Genomic DNA, 21,380 nt, shown 5'->3' with positions numbered 1-21,380 from the left:
CTAGAATGTATCTGTCTGTTGTTTACCGTCGCAGTAAGCTATATCTGAAATGGTGAACCTAATTAGATATTAAAATACAATGTGACAGTTTTAGATTCAAAATGCTGCTATAGAACGTCATTCATTATAGCAGCCAACTTTTGAGACGGCAGGTCTTACTAAATGTATATTACACAGCATCAAACGTTAGGGGAATTTACCAGGGGCATTTTGGCTAAATCCCCGGTTATTTCGCATACCGATCACAATCTCGCTCAACATGCTCCTCCTAACGCGTAAAACCAGAATATCTGGATTTTACGCGTAAATAACGCGTCGCTGCAACCCATTCCACAAGTTCTAAACTTCAATGCCGTTCCATTCCCACTACGGCGTGACGCGTCGATGACATCACGACCAATTCCATCGGTCGCGCTCGCAGGCTCGCAATCGAACAGAAGAAGTGAGCGAGTCACGTCAGGCAGGAGGACTCCGCGGCGTTCGGCACAATAACATACCTGTACACACTCCGGGCTTTACTAGCAGTTGGAGCGTAGACTGAGCTTGCGATCTGAGCCTCAGCACACCGCCTCCGGTTCGCTTCGCAAAGTGAACGAGATTTTTATGCTAAAGTTTCCAGGATTTGTTTAACCTCCTGCGGACGAGAGCGGAATGAGCGACTTTGCAATGATAAACTGTTGCCTGATTCTCGGGGCTTGTCTTCTGTCCAGCCAAGGTAAGGCGACACAGTAACTTGTGGGTTAATCTTTGTACTGCTCGCCCGGTCTCTTTTGTTTTTGTGAAACTGGAGATCATTTGCATGATGTTTACCTTTAGTGAGCGCCTTACATGAAATCGCCAGTCCCGTGTGTATTGATACGCAAGTTGCATGCGTGCGTGGCGCGTTACGGCTTACCTGCTTATCTAGGTTATCCTAGTCAACTTAATAAGGAGCCACTGACCGTAACCCGTATCCCTTGTCTCATACGCCATGTTACGCAAGGTGTGGCCTGTCGTGATCAGTTTTTTCTTAGGCTGGAAGGCAGGTGTAATTGTATGGTTTTACTACTTTAATCACCTACTTTACACTTTGGAACTTTTATATCTATTTTATCTTTTGCGCTGTAATGCATATAAGAGGCATGGAATGCAACAGGGTTTAGTTGTTAACACTTAAAGCTTTATGACAGCCAAGTCTATCACTGCTGACTGTAACTCAAAAATGTTCAAAATGCAACGATTTCTGGATTTTATGCAAGTCTTCTGCTATTTTGAGATACCACTGTTATAGAATTGCATTTTAAGTTACTGTTCCACTTATTTGCCACACTAGTCTAGCTAGTGGTGATGGTCCTAGACATTTCTTCCCTGGTGGTTTGAACATCACAGTGATTTGATGGCGTCTCAGAGGGGCTGCTTTCCTCTGATAAGGAGAGACATGTCTGCTGTTCTGTGTAAGCCCAGGCTACACCGCAGGACTGAAGCTCTGTGCGTATTAAAAACTCAAGTTACTTGTTTTTGGCAACGTTGCGTGTACTTGATGCAACTAATTGCATTGTTTTTCACAATTGTAGCTGTGATTCCAAAAGCATTTTTGTGACGGATTTGTGACCCTGGATCCCAAAACCAGTCATAAGGGTCATTGATGTATGGTTTGTAGGATAGGACAATATTTGGTTGAGATACAACTATTTGAAAATCTGGAATTTTAGGGTGCAAAAAAATCAAAATACTGAGAAAATCACCTTAAAAGTTGTCTTAGCAATGTATATTACTAATCAAAAATTATTATTATTTTTTTTTAGTATATTTACAAAATATCTCCATGGAACATAATCTATATTTTGGCATAAAAGAAAAATTGATGATTTTGGCCCATACAGTGTATTTGTGGCTATTGCTACAAATATACCCGTGCTACTTAAGACTGGTTGTGTGCAGCAACAACAAACAACGTACGGAAGAGTTGCTTTTTTAAACAATTTTGTGCAAAACATTGAAAAAAAAAAAAAAAAAGAATAAAGGACCATTCAGATGAAGAATAACTATAAAAACTGTTCCTCTGTTAGCTGGGTTTTCATCCAAAGTTGCAATTTTACCTTATTGGAATAAAATTGTAGTATTGCATAAAACATTTGCAAATAAGCACTGTTTTCATCCAACGAGTCAAAGAGAACAAGTAGTCACTGCTTTTGGAGTTTGGAACACAGTTGTGTTCTTTTTTTTTTTTTTTTTTTTTTTTCAAATTTTGGCATTTTCATCACTTATTTCTGATGCGATACTTCAAAATGAGCATGAAAACGGTGATGGAAACAGCATTATGGCTGGGGTGTGGACTGCTCCACTTTCAGAATTACAATTAGAGCGATTATTAAAACTTCATAGTTATCGTCCTTGATGTCAACGGAACATAAATGCCAAAAAACATGCATGAGAAAAAAAATGTGATTCATTGAGTCTTGCTCATTGCTGCTTTTCCACTTGTTGGGACAGTGTTCACACCTGACAACTGATCAAGTGGTTTTCAAACAAGTGTGCAAGGCACTTTTAATTCAGAGTGTTTTATTGCATGCTAGTGACATAAAACAGCTTTTCAGGTGCATGGGCAAGGAAACTCAATGTGATGCTGGCTGTAAATGAAATGTGATTCTGAGCCGTCTCTGTGCACATATTTCACAAGCAATAAGACAAGCATCTCGGCTGTTGGATAAATGAGTTTTGGATGGATGAATCGTGGCACCACAATTAGTCATGCCAAGATTCCAGTGCCGCGCAACTTGCGTGGGCACACTCAGGGGTTCGCCGCTATTAATTTCTTCATGGGATAAGGCGTTTACACCTCACCATTACCATGCACGCTAGACGTTCTGCTGCCCATTAATCTTGTTGGTACGTGTCAAAGGTTTGTGTATTAGTTCTCCGAGGGGATCTTCGGGGGTGAGGTGAAGGTTTCTCGCAGTTGTCATGGAGACCTCTTTTCTTTGGGGATCTGATGGCATCCATCTTGTTTTAGAGTCTTTGAGGGAAGTTTAAAACATTATTGCCAAGCGCTTAATTCAGTTTGGGATCAGGGAAGCGCGACAAATGGAAGTAGATACTTTCCTTATTGGCTCCCTTTGGTCTTCCATTACTGTCAGAAGCAACAAATGTCAGAGTGTCGGCAAAGAGCAACTCGCGCACAAAGGCGCGATAATGTAGTTTCCTTGTATTCCTTTTTTTCTCCCCGCCGAACAATGCGCTTCTATGCCAACAGGTTCCCAAGAACAAAAGACCTCAGAGTCTGCATTGTCCAAAGGAGAGCGTAGAATGAAACTCACACCTTTACAAAAAACCTTTCTCTGTCTTCGCCTCTGACACTCACCCACGTTGAGCATGCAAGAGGGACTAAAATTGCTGGCCTTTGAAGGAGCGCCCTTTCCTCGCACCCCTCCTTCTCTTTTCTCCCGCCGTGCATTCTGAGCTCTGTCTCAAGCCTTTGTTCCTGTGGCTTTAGTGATTGGTCGCCTGTAAGACCCTCTGTCTCTTCCACTTCCATTGTTTATGAGTGTCTGTAGAGTGGAGCTCAGAGCATTTTTCTCTGAGGGTGTTGACAAAAAAAAGTTCCCCGCCTGTCCCCGATTTACCTGTCTCACACGGTTTATACATCATTATGGCCCCACTGTCTAGGAGACGTTTCTGCAGTCTCTTTTGTAATGTAGATCATACAGTGGAAATGACTGAAGTTCCAGAGCCGAAATTGTTTGATAGGCGCAATCTTGCTCGCTGGACTTGAAAATATGCTGCTGTCGTAAATGGGGAATCAGATGTTGCGGCAGAACAGATGGAAAATCTGTTCTGTGTCTCCGTCCGTCTCTCGATTTATCTGTTTGTCTCACGGCGTGTAAAAGATACTCTCTGTCTCCCTGTCTCTTTGACTCCCTCTTTTTTTTTTTTGTTTTTTTTCTCCCCTCTCTCTGTCCTCCTCTGCCGTTCAGCGCTGAGGTGGTCATATGGTGCCGTTAGTGAAGGCCGGAGGACTCCTGGAGGCCAGCCATGCCTTCTTATCACCCACCACTGTGCCTGATAAAATGAAAGCTAAAGAGAGGGATTTTTTTGTGTGGGCTCTGAGATCAGCCTTTTTTGTGACCCTGGGCTCATTCAAAGGGTTTTTCCGCCCTCTTTAAAACTTTCAATGCCTTCATTTCTTTTAGTCTTTTAAGCAAAGAGAGACAAACCATCTCTCTGCTGTGCAGCATTGATATACCTCAAACATTTTGGTTAGGGTTTGTTTTAAACCCTTAACTGAAGTATAAAACATTTTTGGATTTCAGCCTTGTGCTGTAGCCTGACCTGGTTGGATGTGATAAGTTTACAGCTAGGAATAGCAGGTTAGTACAGTGTTAAGTGTGATATTTTTGGGTTTTGTAAACCTCATCTGTTTTTCCCATTGGCTGATTGATTTAAAATGTAAATGACAACATAGATGTCTTTTGTTATTGCAGTGTGAATAGCAATTGGTTTTCTTTCTTGCATTTACTTGCGTATTGAATTATGATTGAAATTTGATTGTTTTCTTTTATCAGATCTTTTTTAGCATTATAATTGACTTTGCACTGCATAAACAGTGTTGTGTTGTATTGATTCTCAAATGTGAGTCAAAATCTACTAAGGGGTAATACTGAAACAACAGCTTTAAAAAGCAGTTTTTTTTTCACAACAGGGATCTGCATTTTCATGGATTTAAAGAAGTTTTTTTGTTGATAATAAAGAGAGAAACTATTTTGTGCATCAAAACCACTCCTTTCCTGGTAAAAAATGAACTTTTTTTTTTAAAAGTCACCAAATTTGTAACTAAATGTCTGTCAGAAAGTAACATGCAAAATATGTGGTATAGTTACAAGAAGCAGAGGTTTCAGGGAGTGCATGCATTTCATCCCTCACTAATGGACATTTTGACTATACATCATTGCTTTCTGAGAAAATAGTGATCAGCTGTCTGTCAGAGACCATAACATGCCTAATACGTAAACTGACAGGTGGCTTTTATAAACTGTACGTAAACTGAAAATGTAGAGATTTTTTTTTTTTTTGTTATATGAGACAATAAAAACTATTTTGTGCATCAAAACCACTCCTTTCCTAGTAGAAAATTAAGTTGATTTTCAAAAGTCAACAAAATTGTTGCTAAATGGAACATTTTGTCTGTCAAAAATTAACGTGCGCAATATATGGTATTATTTACAAGAAGCAGAGGTCCATTTAATGGAAAACCCACACTGATGCATATTTTGACTAAGTCATTGCTTTCTGAGAAAAAGGAGAAAATGGTGGTCTGAGCAGCTTCAACATGCTGTCTGTCAGAGACTGTAACATGACTAATTGACAGGTGGGTTTTATAAAATGTAGATCACCATCTTTTCAGTTTTCATGGGTATATATTATTATTATTATTATTATTATTATTTATTTATTTTTTTGTTATAAGAGACAATAAAAAATTTTGTGCATCAAAACCACTCCTTCCTTGGTAAAAAATAAATGAATAAATAAATAAAAAATAAAAAATTGATTTTTAAATTCAACAAAATTATTCAATGGAACATTTTGTCTGTCAAAGTAACGTGCACAATATATGTGGTAGTGTTTACAAGAAAACCACTCCTTTCCTAGTAAAAAAATGACTTGATTTGCAAAAGTCAACAAATTTGTTACTAAATATCTGTCAAAAGTAACATGCACAATATATAGTAGTAGTTACAAGTGGACAATCATTACATCATTACATTATTGCTTTCTTAGAAAATGGTCTGAGCAGCTTCAACATACTGTCAGAGACCGTAACATGCCTAATACGTAAATTGACAGGTGGTACTTCACCAGCTTCTCAGATCACCATGTTCTCAGTTTTCATGGATATAGATAAGTTTTTTGTTATAAGTAATAATAAAAACTATTTTGTGCATCAAAGCCACTCTTTTTCTGATATATGATCTTATATATGATCTTGATTTTCAAAAGTCAACAAATTTGTTGCTAAATGTAACATTTTGTCTGTTGAAAAGTAACATGCACAATATATGGTAGTATTTACAAGAACCAGAGGTAGAGAAGAAGAGATATTTTGACTGAATCATCGCTTTCTGAGAAAATGGTGGTCTGAGCAGCTTCAACGTGCTTTCTGTCACGTTGCGCATATATTGCGCATGTTATTTTCTGACAGACAAAAAGTTCCATTTAGTAACAAATGTGTTGACTCTTAAAAATAAAGTTTATTTTTTACCAGGAAAGGAGTGGTTTTGATGCACAAATTAGTTTTTGTCTCGAAAAACTTTAATTTTTGTCTGTCAAAAAGTAACGTGCAATATATGGTAGTATTTACATGAAGTAGAGGTCCAGGGAGTACACACAGTGTTTTACAAAATATAGAACACCATCTTCTCAGTTTCCATGGGTTTATATGCTTTTTTTTGTTATAAGAGACAAAACTATTTTGTGCATCAAACCACTCCTTTCTTGGTTAAAAATAAACTTGATTTTCAGAAGTCAACAAATCTGTTACTAAATGGAACTTTTTGTCTGTCAAAAAGTAAAGTGCGCAATACGTGGTAGTATTTACAAGAAGCAGAGGTCAAGTCAACAATGGATATTTTGACTAGAAATAATCTTTTTCAGAGAAAATGGTGATCTGAGCAGCTTAAACATGCTGTCTGTCAGATACTGTGACATGACTAATATGTAAATTAGTGATCATCTGAGATTGCTATCTTTTCAGTTTTCATGTGTGTAAATGTTTTTTTTTTTTTTTTGTTATGAGAGACAATAAAAAACTTTTTTTGTACATCAAAACCACTCTTTTCCTGGTAAAATGAGAGCTTGATTTTTAAAAGTCAACAAATTTGTTACTAAAAAATACATTTTGTCTTGTTAAAAAGTAACATGCGCAATATATGGTAGTATTTACAGGAAGCAGAGGTCCAGGGAGTTCACGCATTTCCTGAAAAACCCACACTAATGAATGTACTGACTACGTCATCAGTTTCTGGGGAAAAAATGAGAAACTGCTGGTCTGAGCAGCTTCAACAGGCTGTCTGTCAGACGGTAATATGCCTAAGGTGGTTTTTATAGAATGTACATTATAATATTCTCAGTTGTTTAGTAGGATATCAGTTTTCCAATAAAAGATGCTATGTTTCTACATTATTATTTACATTTTAGCGGATTTGGACTTGACACAAAAACAAATGTGGACAGTAAACCTAGACTTCCTTCAAACATTACCACTTTTGATTGTTGCCGTGCAAGTGCTATTTTTTTTCCCTTAGGGAAAATGCAAATCTAGTTCTTCTTTGCGGCTTAACTTGTCTTAAAATTCAGGTTAGCTGTCCTTTCATCTGTCAGATGGATTGGTGGTGGATTAAGCACAAGAAGCACATAAATGCTGCTCTTTCATAGCTCAGATGACTTAATGGAGTTCTCATTTATGTTTCATGCAATCAGAACCATCTCATTTCTGTTTGTTTTTATTGCTCACAGGATTTCTTGGAGAAACATCTGAATAATTGAGTGTAGAGCTCTAAAATTAATGTGCATCGCATAGACTACCCACTGTAATTTGATCACGAGTTAGATGAGAAATATATGAGTGCGTATCGAAATCCGACTTTTATTAGTTTAACGTGTCCGTGCGTGCAGGTGAGCATCCATCAGAAGCATCGTTGGTGGGCATTACGTGTTAGCTGCGTTTGTCTGAGCTAGCGCAAACTACGCTGATTCATTGAGATCCTCTTGAGGGAGGAGTTGAAATTGCCTTAATTACCGTCTGATCTTCTTCAGAAGCTTGCTGCTTGATTGACTTTCTTAGCCCCGCGCCGTTAACACGGTGCTTTTTAATTGTGCCGTCACACATGCGAATGTCTGCGTATATCTGCATGTGCTTAATCTACCTTTTTAATAGAAACCACGCTTCCACCTCAGCAGACCTCTGTAATTTACAGCGGTGTTAACCTCATTACCAACAATAAATTTGTGTCAGCTAAAAAAGAAGGCTTACAGGATCTCATTTTCTCATCTTCTGCTTTTTATCTGTGAGATGAGTTTGAAGACCATGTCATTTGCAATTTGTAATTAAACCTTGCCCGCGTTACGGCGATTTGGGCCTTCGTGATTCAGTTTGCAAGGAGCAGTACTGGAATGTTTCTGATTGTGCGTTTGCAGCGTCCGTAATGTGACAGTTCTAAATGAAACCGTATTTAAAAAATATTTAAAAATGTGGGAATTGTTTATGCAAGTTTGATGACAGATTATGAAGACAACCGTGTCTTTTTCTTCAGAATAACATGCACGGGCTGTTGACTTCTTTAAATGGTTGACAAGTAAATGGTGTCAGTTTTGATTTCATGTTTTGCTTAAATGACCATAAAAGCAATAGAACAACAATTGTTTCACTGCATTTTCAATATTTGTGGAATGATGATTCAGCCGTTTGAGATCAGTTTGCAAGGAATTGAATAAAAGCATTGGAATGTTTTTGATTAAAAGCTCAATTTTAAAGTCAACATGCATTTCAAAGCCATTTTCTTTCATAGTGTGACATGCATCTGAATTAAACAATATTTTGCAAGAAAAACATGTGAATTGATTGGATTGTGCAAGTTGTCACAGTTTGATAAAATGAACAAATGCCATCATGTCTGTGTATGAAAAGTGTTTTTTTTATATTGAGTTAAGTAACTTGAAAGTGACCAGATTTGACTTATTTTTCTATACATGTACTCTGCTAGTCAGAAGTTTTTGAACAGTAAGAAGTCTTTTCTGCTCACCAAGTCTTAGAAATATTTTTACTATTTAAAATAACTGTCTTCTATTTGAATATATTTTAAAATGTAATTTATTCCTGTGATTTCAAAGCTACATTTTTAGCATCAATAAAATGATCAAATTATACAGATTCCAAGCTTTTGAATAGTATAGTATGTATAATGTTACAAAAGCTTTTTATTTCAGATAAATGCTGATCTTTGAATCTTTACATTCATCAAAGAATCCTGAAAAAATGTACTCAACTGTTTTAAATATTGATAATAATAATAAAAAATGTTTAGTGAGCAACAAATGTTTATTGATCAGCATATTAGAATGATTTCTGAAGGATCATGTGACACTGAAGACTGGAGTAATGATGCTAAAAATGTAGCTTTGATCACAGAAATAAATTACATTTTAAAATATATTCAAATAGAAAACAGCTATTATAAATAATAAAAACATTTCACAATATTACTGCTGTATTTTGGATCAAATAAATACATGCTTGTTGAGAAGAAGAGACTTCTTTAAAAATCATTAAAAATCTTACTGTTCAACAAGTTTTGACATTTACGGTTTAATATTTTGAGTCCCTTGCTTCGAGTCTTTGTGATCATTTTGCAAGGAATTGAATAATAATAATATGTTTTTGATTAAAAGCTTTTTCATCAAGCTCTTTTCAAAAGTCAACAAGTGCGTTCTCGATCTATTTTACTTCCATGTGACGTTTTTGAATAAAACAATGTTTAACAAGAAAATAAGGTGGGAACTGATTGAATTATGCATGCTGTTGCAATGTGCTGAAAGACAAACATGTATTTTCCTTCAGAATAACATTAACAGATGAATTGTTGACAAGACCTTGAGTGTGTATGAATAAAGTAACTTGTCATTTTTTACTTCATTTTAACTTAAAAGCAAAAGGTGGTGAAATGACCATATCAGCAATGTAGATGCAGTAGAGGAACATTTTTGTTTTCACTGCTTTTATTCTGTTTTAATAGTTTGAGTCCCTTGTGTTAGACTTGTGGAGTAGTGATTTGGGTCTTTGTGATCAGAAAATTAATAATAACATTTTTGATTTAAAAAATACTTTAAGTCAAGTTCATTTTTAACACGGAAACATGTTTTGGAATGTAACAATATTTAACAAGAAAAATGGAAGGAATTGATTGGATTGTGCAAGCTGTCACAATCTGATAAAAGACAAACATCTTTTTCTTTAGAATAACATTCACAGATGACAACAAGACCTTGAGCATGTACTGAGAAAGTTACTTTTTTCAAATTTGAATTTATGTCGACTTGAAAAGAGGCAGAGAAATGGCCGTATAGGCAGTGTAGATGTGGCAGAGGAGCATTTTCCTGCTCTGTTTTATAATATTTTGTGTCCCTTGGTTGATAACCAGGGGTAATGGAGAATGACTTCCAAGCAGAGCTGATATTCTAAGACCTTGGGAGTAAACAAAGCTAAATAAATAAATAAAAGTTTTATCTCCTGTATGGTTTTTAAGTTCGGTTCTGTGAATTGAGATGACAGGCATGTCTCAAGCTTCAGACTTAAACCCTGGAGAGAATTTTCAGAGTTGCTGCCACCCAAAGCTGAGTTGAAGGGTGAAAGGCTAATGCTTCTTGAGGATTCCACAGACCTCCAGTCATGGTGTTAGGAAAAATGACTTCCGTGGGGAAATTTCATGAATGTTTATTTGAGCGGCTGACTGTGATGCCCTGGTCGTTCTGTTTTGTGTGTCTGCGTGTTTCTGCTTTTTAATTCCAGTTGACTTGGCGGTTACATACCACTGGCAGTTTGTTCAGCTCTTTGTAGCGATGGAAATGGCTAAAAAAGGTTTTAGTAACTGAGCAGGAACAGACGGAGGTCTGCAGACTGTAGAATTGTAGAATCACACTTGTCTGGATACCGAGACTAGAATTGCAAGATATCCATGCATGGCAACACACTCTCCTCAAGCACACAGGAACGTTTTTTCCACTAGCGCTTTGTCCACTTCCAGGCACACCTACGTGTTTGCAAATATAGAATATATACAGGCTCATGTGTAGAGACAGAAAGAAAATATTGCTGCCCAGAGGTTTTGCTCTTTTATAGTTCAGGAGTTCTCAGTTATGTCTCATTTTAGGTTGCATGCAGAGTAGCAAAATGAATGTTTTGACCGATAGCATACAAGGCTATAAAAATCTGCATAAAACTCTCGTAAAACAGATAATTTGGTCTTCGATAAATTTGCTGGAATGTTTTCAATTAATTCAGATTGAAATTTTTGATTGCAGAATTGGTTTCTTTGCAAATCTGATCTCACATGCACTTTTTGGAGGAGATTAGTTTTCCAAATGATGTTGGAGTTATAATTATTAACAGCAAATGTCTGCCATTTTGTGAACTGATTCAGATGGGTTTGGGATCTTGGTATATAAGATAATCTATGTGTGAGCATAATGAAACCCATTGAGACGAACATATATGCAGTGCCTTGCAAAAGTATTCACACCCCTTCATTTCACGTTTTATGTTGCTGCCTTATGTTAAACTGCTTTAAATTACTTTATTTCCAGTTTGCACTTTATACACCATAATGGCAATGCAAAAAAACTTTGTCCATTCCATTGCATAAGTGTTCAAACCCTTATCTGGGACAGTTGAAATTTAGCTCAGGAGCATTCACATTAGAGGTCTTCACGGGTCCAAAAATTTGTACCCGAACCCGAAGAGACCTGTAAATTTGTTGCACGGAACCGACCCGCACCCGTATTTAATTTGAAAGTGGGACCCAAACCCGTGCAGACCCGAGAAATGCCTTAAATTTACTACCCGGACCCGACACGGACCCGACCGTTATTCGTAAATTGGACCCGAACCCGGCTGGGAAGACAGAGACCCGACTGCACCTGGTCGGCGCATATTACACCGCAAACTGCTAACAAGTCAATAAACAAGTTGCGAAAAAACTTTTTGGCTTACCTACTGTTAGTAGCCCTGACTGCGTTCAGTCCTAACGTTTTCGTCCATGTTAGGCTGTTCCTCTCTCTTGCCGAGTGAATGAACCTTCTTAATTTATTTATTATTCCAGCTTGGAGGAGGTTTTTTTTTTTTTTTTTTTTTTTTTTTTTTTTCTTCAAAAAACGCACAGAACAAGAAGTGCGTTACACTTTACTGCGTGCCCAGTGGTGTAGTGGTGTCTGGAGAAGTAAGAACTTTTAATTTATTTAAGGTGTTGTTTTCGTTATAATGTACTGATTCAAATTAGTAATCAACAATTAATTATCACGTTACCACTCATGTTACCAACTATCGAGTTACATGCTCTCGCGCATGCAGGCGGCATTTCTGTCACGAAGCAGGACGAAGCGGGCGCGGGTGAGGGCGCAATCATATTTCAAAGGAAGCCGGCGCCACGGTCTTGCTTTTATTGAGTGTTTGCATTTATTCACGCGCAAATGGATAAGATATTATGTGATCGACTGTCATGATTTTGGCTAATGCAAGACACTACTGAATGATGCGCATCAGAGTGGATTTAGAAGTGGGTATACACAAAGCCAACTGCAATGCACCACTGTGCGTGTTCAATAACAGGTGTGTCTCTTCTTCAGTAAAAGAAAACAATACAAAACATATGCTTAAAGCTCCACCTAGTTAATGTTATGAAGCTTAAAGGAGGAATTCACATGAGACAGCTTGATACCGTCCGCTTGCAGTACTAGCGTTAACTTCACGTCACGCATGTTTTTTTTCTCACCTTATTTCCCGCTCACACTTGTCTCATCCTAATTTTACAAGTTGCAAGTTACAAAACACACGCAAAGTGCTGACTGACACTGATCACTGGCGGGTGCCGTGTTCTCCGATCGATTCGGGTATTACACACAAATGTTAAACAGACCCGGGACCCGAGGTAATAGATTGGGACTTGACCCGGACCCGGCTGACCATTTGGGACTTGACCAATCTATCGGGTCCCGGGTCCTCGGGTCTCGGGTCCTCCGTGAAGACCTCTAATTCACATTACTTGTAGATGTTCAGTTGAATGGGTGTGATTTGGAAAGGCACACGCATCTTAATAAAAGGTCCAACAGCTGAAAATGCGTATCAGAGCAAAAACCAAGCCCTGAGGTAAAAGCCTGTAGAGCTCAGAGACAGGATTGCATCAAGGCACAGATCTGGGGAAGAGTTCAGAAAGAATTCTGCTGCATTGAAGGTTCACAGAAGCATGTAGCCTCTCTTATCCATAATGGAACAAGTTTGAAACAACCAAGACTCTTCCTAGAGCTGGCCAAACTGAGAAACTTATGGAGAAGGGCTTTGGTTAAATTGGTGACCAAGAAGCTGATGGTCACTCTAGTTGAGCTCCATGATCATATGTGCGGAGTGGAGAAACTTACAGAAAGACAAACATCACTGCAACACTCCACCGATCTGGTCTTTATGGCTTTGTGGCCAAACTCAATCTCCTCTTTAGTGAAGACACATGAAAATACACTTGGAATTTGCATCATGCATGATGTTTGAAGGAAAGCAGGCACTGCTCATCACCTGCACAGTATCATCCCAGAAATAAAGTATTGAGGTTGCAGCCTCATGACGTGGGGCTGTTTTTCAGCGGCAGGGACTGAGGGACTGATCAGAGAAGAAGAAAAGCTCAAGGCATCAAAATATTGATGTAGCCTTAATGAAAACCCAGTCCAGAGCATTCAGAGCCTCAGACTGGGCAGGAGGTTCACCTTAAGTGGCCCAGCAACAGCCTGGCCTTGAACGCACTCAGATATTTCTGGGGAAACCTGAAAATGTGCGTCTGCCCCCATCCAACCTGTCAGAGCTTGAGAGGTGAAGAGGTGAGACGAAGAATGGCAGATAATTGCCAATGCAGATGCGCAAAGCTTGTCGCATCATAGCCAAAAAGATTTGAGGCTGTAAAGGTGCTTCAGCTAAGTACCGAGTTAAGGGTATGAATACTTATGCAATGTACTTGTTTTGGTTTTTTTTTTTTTTTAATACGTTTATGAAGTTGTGACAGTTCTGTTTTTGCTTTGTCATTATGGTGAATGGAGTGTAGATTGATGTGCGGAAAAAAGTAATTTAAAGCAGTTTGACATCGGGCAGCAACATAAAACTTGAAAAAAAGAATACTCTTGCAAGGCACTGTATATGTAATATATTATGTATACAATTAAGAGAATTACTTGATTGTTAGCTGTACTCAACAGTATGATTTTGATCAGAGCATTTGTTTAGATAAGATGCTATTTTATAATTAAAAATACTAATTTGATGTGTTCCTGAATGTGTGTATGTATATAGTTAATTTTTTAGAATATTTTTTAAAGACTTTTCTGCTCATAAAGTCAATAATTTGATTAAAAATACAGGAAAAAACAGTCATATTGTAAAATATTATTGCAATTAAAAATAGTGGTTTTCTATTTTAATATATTTTAAAATGGAATTTATTCCTGTGATACAAAGCTGAATTTTCAGCATCATTACTCCAGTCTTCAGTGTCACATGATCCTTCAGAAATTATTCTAATATGCTGATTTATTATCAGTGTTGAAAACAGATGTGCTGCTGAATAATTTTTTTAGCAACCTGTGATACTTTTTCAGGATTCTTTGATTAATAAACCTTAAAAATAACAGCATTTATTTAAAATAGAAATCTTTTGTATGTGACACTGAAGACTGGAGTAATGATGCTGAAAATTCAGCTTTGCATCACAGAAATTATATATTAAAGTATATTAAAATAGAAAACTGTTATTTTAAATTGCAATAATATTATTTTACTTTTTTCTGTATTTTTGATCAAATAAATGGAACTTTGAGTATAAAAGTCTAAAAAAACATGAACAGTCTTACTGATCCCCAAGTTTTGAACAGCTGTGTATCGAAAAAGCAAGGAGTTATTTACAAAGAACGCCATAAATGAACTTTACTATTTTGGTTTTTAATTTACAACCCATTCTTTCTAAGGCAATTTCAACAAAACCTCTTCTGCGTGAACCAGTTAGATAATTTGCCGTCCTTTACAAGTAACCACCAACTGTTATTTTACCCAGCATGCTGGTAAAAAGTTCTGAATTCGTTATGAAGGTGCACAGGCAGTGAAACAAGAAATTTAACTTCGGTCATTGTGCCTGACAAAGTAATAATAATGTACACCATTCACAGACATTCATGTTTGGATGTAAATGGATTTCTCAGAGGACGCCTGCCTGAGTTAGCCTGAAACACAGCAGGTAAAATGCTCCATAATTTCTACAAGGTTGTGTAAGAAAAACAGATGTATTTTAATTCGGATGGAATTTAAACCACAAAGTACGTCTGCAAAATGCAACTACAGGAAGTCTCAGAGTCTCCGTTTGCTCTCCGTTTTATCTCATTTCTCATTTTCGGTCTCATGTGAGGGGCCTCGCAAAGATTGGCACACTCATTTTCCCCGTTTCTTCTGTCCGATAGCTATCTGTCTGTCACGTGAAACCTCGCGGTGGGTTGAGTGTCAGGTGCGTTGACACTGCACAGGTGACTGCTTTCGGATCCAGAGACTGGGCCTGAGTTACGAAGCACAGAAGTTTCCAAAGTTTGGCCGTACTGTCATAACCGAGGCTATTCTCGGGCGCTCTTATTCCCATTTCTCTCTCTCTCTCTCTGTCTCACTTTCTCACATTGGTGAGTGTCAAATCCTGCACTATTTCCCAGAACGGTGATAGATGGAAAAAAAGAGAGAAGAGCCAAAGGAAATTGACTGTAAGTCAGATGACAGAGGTTAATTCCTTCTTCATTAGGAAGCGTGGTCCGAATCACAAGGAGGATGTTGAATGAGTAAGCCCTTCTCAGCCTGGAGAAGAGCTCATTTCTTAGAACGACGCTATTGAAATTGTGGTGAATATAAAAGGCGAGGCTGGATTTCAGCAGACTTTTTGAAAGCAAAAACATCGCTTTTCTAAATCATGTCATGTTAATAATTTAGTATATTGCTGGACCTCTACAATTCATGGCGATATTAATGCATTTCAGAGCTGGATTTTGAGGCAATTACATTTAATTTTGTTTATCATGCAGAAGATAATGACCGTTTTATATGCAGTCTCATATTTAATTTATTTGAGAAATGAAAAAAAAAAAAGGCCACCTGTGTGAAAAGTGTGCTTAATTGTATTGAATGTGCACTTGTGATGCACTTTTAGTGCATTTAAAATCAAATGTGTGTGTATGTGTGGATATGGGCCATTCTACAGAATTGGTGCAAACTGCTGTCCCACAACCAAAAAACACATTTAAAAAGCATTTAAGTGTTCAAATCTTAGATTTTTACTAAGATCCATCTATTTGTTAGTTTAATATATATAAAATCATCATTTACTTTCAATTGGAACATGTCCTGAACTCTAACTCCTAAATTTCAACTTATTCAAATATTGAAATAATTTATTTTTATTCCATTGTTGTTTTTAAAAGTATCTTTTTGATTCTTTTAAAAGGTGAAGTTAAAAAATGTATATTTTCTTTTTAAATGAAAAAAACAAAAAAAAAACAAACGTGTTCCGCATTTTTCCCGTCACTACCGAAACAGTGTATGTTTTAGTCCATTGGCTGTGGCTGATTTTAACTACACCCTTACATTTATGATCAGGAAATGTTCATGTGTCCCTCTCGCTCTCATTGCTACATGGTGAGTCGATAGGCCCCATCATTTTGAAGTAAATGTGTTCAAAAATCTGCAGAATCTGTGTGTAACTTTAAAGAATGTCACTAACAAACACCATTTTTCTATAATTAAACACTTTTTTCGGAGTTATTCCATAACATTTAGTTTTTATATGTGAACAACTGAATTGTGCTAGCTAAGCATGTGCTGATTAGCATCTTTGAGCTAGGTTCAAAAGTATCTAAAATTGTCACTAATAAAACAGTCCCGACCAAAACATTTGGTGGAATTTCAGTTGTAACATCTTTGTTGTTTTGGGTGTTATTCCAAAACATTGTCACTACTGAAACAGTCATGACCAAAACATTGGGTGGAATTACGGTTGTGACATCTTTGTCGTTTTGGGTGTTATTCCATAAAATTGTCACTACCAAAACAGTCACAACCAAAACATTTGGAGGAGTTTCAGTAGTGGCATCATTTTTTTTCGGGTGTTATTCTATAAAATTGTCAGTACTGGAACAGTCGCAACCAAAACTTGTCATTGTTTCGGTAGTGACATCTTTGTTTTTTAGGGTGTTGTTTCATAAAATTGTCACTACGGTAACAGTCCCAAACAAAACATTTGACATGTCAGTAGTGGCATTTTTGGGTGTTATTCTATAAAATTGTCACTACCGGAACAGTCGCAACCAAAACTTGTCATTGTTTCGGTTGTAACATCTTAGTTCTTTTGGGTGTTATTCCATAAAATTGTCACTACCGTAACAGTCATGACCAAAACATTTGGTGGCATTTTGGTAGTGACATCTTTGTTTTATTGGGTGTTATTCCATAAAATTGTCACGACTGGAACAGTCAAGACCAAAACATTTGGTGGAATTTCCACCAAATGTGAAAAGTAACATCTTAGTTTTTTTGGGTGTTATTCCATAACATTTTCACTATTCACTATTTTGTTATGACCGAAACATGTCAACATTGTAGTGCCATCTTTGTTTTATTGGGTATTATTCTATAATATTGTTACTACCAAAACAGTCCCGATCAAAACATGTCATCATTATTTTGGTAGTGACAAAAGGAAACACATAATTGTTTATTTGGGGAAATTAACCAAAATGTTTGTACAGTTATGCATTTGTGTTTTAGTATGTTTTAGTAGTGTTTTAGTATGCAACCAAATGCTACCAAAGAATTACTGTCACTACCAAAAATGTGCAGTCACTACCAAAACATGGGATGTTTTGTCAAAAATGAATTATCAACTAAGATGTTATAATTTTGGTTCAATGTATATTCAAACTAATGAAACCCTAATCAGTATGATCAACTTTTTGCCTTTTACAAAGAAAATTTGGTTTCAAAATACAGCAAATCTCATAAATTACACTTGAAATGCTGTTCAAATTTAGTTGTTATTTACTGCTGAAAGTTTGCATAAAATAGCAAAAGAAAAATATTTACAGTATAGATGTGAGCAAAATCTTAATAGGTCAATATAACCATTCTAATCAAGTTATTATTACTGTGTTTCGGTAATGACAAAAGGACAAATATTCCAAGTGTTCTGAAAATACAATATGAGAATTAACTGCGCAGTTACTAGAAATGTGTACCTTGGATATTATACAGTTTGCATACTACGTTTTTTCCCACTCTGACTTTGGATCAATTCTGTAGAATGGCCCATGCATTACAGTACTTTTTCACAAGTGTAGTCCAGTGTCAATATCATAACTGGAATTCCCTGTGAACTGGTTTTGCTTCACCACATTTTATATTGAGCACTGAAGCAAACCTGTTTACAGGGTAATCCCATACCCATGCTGGCATTAGACCAGGATTTTCTCGGATTTCACGTGATAACATGTAAAGTACCATGTAGTTATCGTTTCATCAGCTTCTAGTTCATCACATGATTAGATTAAGGTGCGTACGGAAGTCGCCCCTTGTAAATATACGGTTTTGCTTTCACAATCTCATTTCTTCTGAATGTGAACATCCAAACATCCGAGTCCTGTTGAATCCTGCCTTGAACTCGCTGCTCAAGTATTAACCTGACTCCCTTTAAATATTACTCGACAGAAAAACAAGTTCGTTATAACAAGCTCGTTATGCAACCTGTCACGTTTCTTTTGAAGTGTCGCTATTTGAGTGACTGCTCTCAAACTTGCATCGAGCTGCAGATGTACGGTGTTATACCTGAAATGAGGTGAACGTGTTAGATGAGTCACAATGCCGCATTGCATGAATGCATGAAACTAAACTCGAAGCTGTCATTTCTAATACCTTTTTATGCTCAAATAAGGCTGTTTTTTTGCCACATATTATCGAAGGCATTTCCTGACAGCTCTACTTGAGAAGAGGATAATGAAGGGAGGTGGGATTGAGTGCTCTTGCGCTTTGGTGTTCTCTACTGGTTTAGCATAAGCGCCGCCGTAGGCCGCATCACAATCATGACATATTTAGACCTATGATGAAGCGTGTCCTGATTAGGCATTGTATATTGTTTTATTTAAAGCTTTAATGTGTTTTTTATGTTAAGAAAAATTGGGGCGTGACTATCAACCAGTAGAAGGGACTGTTAGTGAAAACCTTTTATTTTGCAATTCAGTTTAGTCACCGTAATGCTGGTTAAATTACACACTTCAGCTTCATGGTGTCTTTGTAAGATTTTATTAATTACTTTTTAACTTTCCTGCTGTTATTGTGTTCAATTCGTCTGTCTATGCTATTCCTATTGAATGAATGTTTTTGCAATCACTTGTCATAGAGACCACTTTTATTGATCCAGTGCTATCTGATGCATAGTAAGGTCGTCCTCATTTTTGGTTTTGCTGTCAAATATGCTGTTTTGTTGTGAAATGAATAGCAAAACACTAGCAAAATGGGCTGCAAAATTTGCTGTTTTATCTTGAATTTGGATGATCGCTGCTTCCAATATTCTGTGTAAAAATGCATAAAAGCAGTGTTGCGTGTTAACAGGAGTAAATGAAATGCCACAGCAGAGGCGGCATAAACTTCGCCTTTGTCATGAGAATCAGCATGCATCTTTTTTGTCAGTGCATGATAGTGTTTCTCTCACGGTTGTGATTTTCTTCATTTCCTCTGCTTTTGACCGCTCTAACAGTCTTAGTCATCATAAAACAGCATTTGCGGCATGTTTTCTTTCTATAAACGGAATATTCGATTAATTAATGTGGGGCAGGAAAATAAAAAAGTAATAAAGATTTTTAGATTTTAGATTTTTATTTTTTAAATGCAATTTAAATTAGATTTAAAAATCAGTTAAATATTTAGTTGTTATATTTAACTTGCTTTTTAAATTAAATTGAACACTAAATATTTTGTAATTTCTTTTAAAGTTTTTTTTGTTTTATTTTTTTTTTAAATGTGTTAGTTCCTACACACTGTAAAATTATTTTTATAATTTATATTATTATTATATTTATATTATAAAATTATCATAATTTGTTGTTTTTATTATTTATTTATATTTATTTATTATTATTTATTTATAATTATTATATTATTCGAGTGCGTTTTACTAGATTTTTATTGTTTAAGTGCAATTTAAATTAGATTTAAAAATCAGTTAAATATTTAGTTGTTATATTTAACTTGTTTTAAATTAAATTTAACACTTTAAATATTTTGTAATTTTTTTTTAAAAGTTTATTTATTTTTATTTTTATTTTTTAAATGTATTAGTTCTTACACAGTAAAATTTTTTTTTTATAATTTCTATTATTATATTTATATTATATTTATATTATTAAATTATAATTTGTTGTTTTTATTATTCTTTATTCATTTTATTATATTTATTATAATTATTATATTATTGGAGTACATTTTGCTAGATTTTTATTGTTTAAATGCAATTTAAATTAGATTTAAAAATCACTTAAATATTTAGTTGTTCTATTTAACTTGCATTTTAAATTAAATTTAACACTTGAATTTTTTTTTTATGTATTAGTTCCTACACACTGTAAAATTATTTTTTATAATTTATATTATTATTATATTTATTTATATTATTAAATATCATAATTTGTTGTTTGTATTATATTTATATTTATTTTATTGTATTTATTATAATTATATTATTGGAGTACATTTTCCTAGATTTGTATTGTTTAAATGCAATTTAAATTAGATTTAAAAATCAGTAAAATAATTAGTTGTTATATTTAACTTGTGTTTTAAATTAAATTTAACACTTTTTAAATTTTTTTGTAATTTTTTAAAATATTTATTTTACTGTTACTATGATGTCGCAATTCTCAGTATAATATTGAACCGTTCCGTACGACCTCCATGGTTCAATACACACTTGTGAATTGCGTTTTTCGGTTTTGCCTTTAAATAACTTCCTTGTTTTATTTCACTCGGAATTTGCTGTGTGGGTGCCCGTGATTTCACGTGCTGAAATGAGGAAATGCTTCCCCGCTTATATTTGAAATAGCAACACACGCAGAGCTTCTAATGACATGCAGTGACAAGCCTTTCTAAACCTGTTGTCCAACAAGAGTTATAATAACAAAAGTTATAAAAAACATTATAAATTGTTTTTAATTCTCAACATCAGTCGAGTGTTTGAAATAACTTCCTTATGTGATCTGATGTGGATTCTTTTCACAGAATGATGCAGACAATAAATTCTATACTCATATTCAATGTATGTCGATTAACAATGGCTTATGAAAATACACGAGATGGCTTGAAAAACACAGATACACCATATATTATTGTAGATGAGAGTTTATTGTCCTTACATTTCAGCATTCAAAACATTTAACGTTATATTTTTTTCATCCAGTCACAGACTCACAGCAATAGCGATGGCTTTATCCACATTAGAGAAGCTGGAAAGGAAGGTAATCAGTGCTGCTACTTTGACGCATATGTGGATTTGCTGCACGAGGGCGCCCTCTGGCGTCCAGTATGA

The 21,380-nt window shown here is 35.8% G+C and overlaps 1 protein-coding gene across 2 annotated transcripts in view; it reads left to right on the top strand.

Annotated features, from left to right (window-relative positions):
• Positions 1 to 253: 253 nt before the first annotated feature.
• pvrl2l (PVR cell adhesion molecule related 2 like) overlaps positions 254 to 21,380 on the top strand; it is a 236,949-nt gene continuing 215,822 nt past the window's right edge. The window contains exon 1 of one of the 2 annotated variants that reach the window (XM_051137378.1): positions 254 to 715. In XM_051137378.1, the coding sequence (XP_050993335.1) occupies positions 652 to 715 (64 nt within the window). In that variant the 5' untranslated portion in view covers positions 254 to 651. The remainder of the gene's footprint in view (positions 716 to 21,380) is intronic. The other variant, XM_051137379.1, reaches the window with a different exon arrangement.

Source organism: Labeo rohita, chromosome 19, assembly GCF_022985175.1.
Source record: "Labeo rohita strain BAU-BD-2019 chromosome 19, IGBB_LRoh.1.0, whole genome shotgun sequence".
NCBI lineage: Eukaryota > Metazoa > Chordata > Actinopteri > Cypriniformes > Cyprinidae > Labeo > Labeo rohita.
This window is presented reverse-complemented; position numbering and strand designations above follow the sequence as displayed.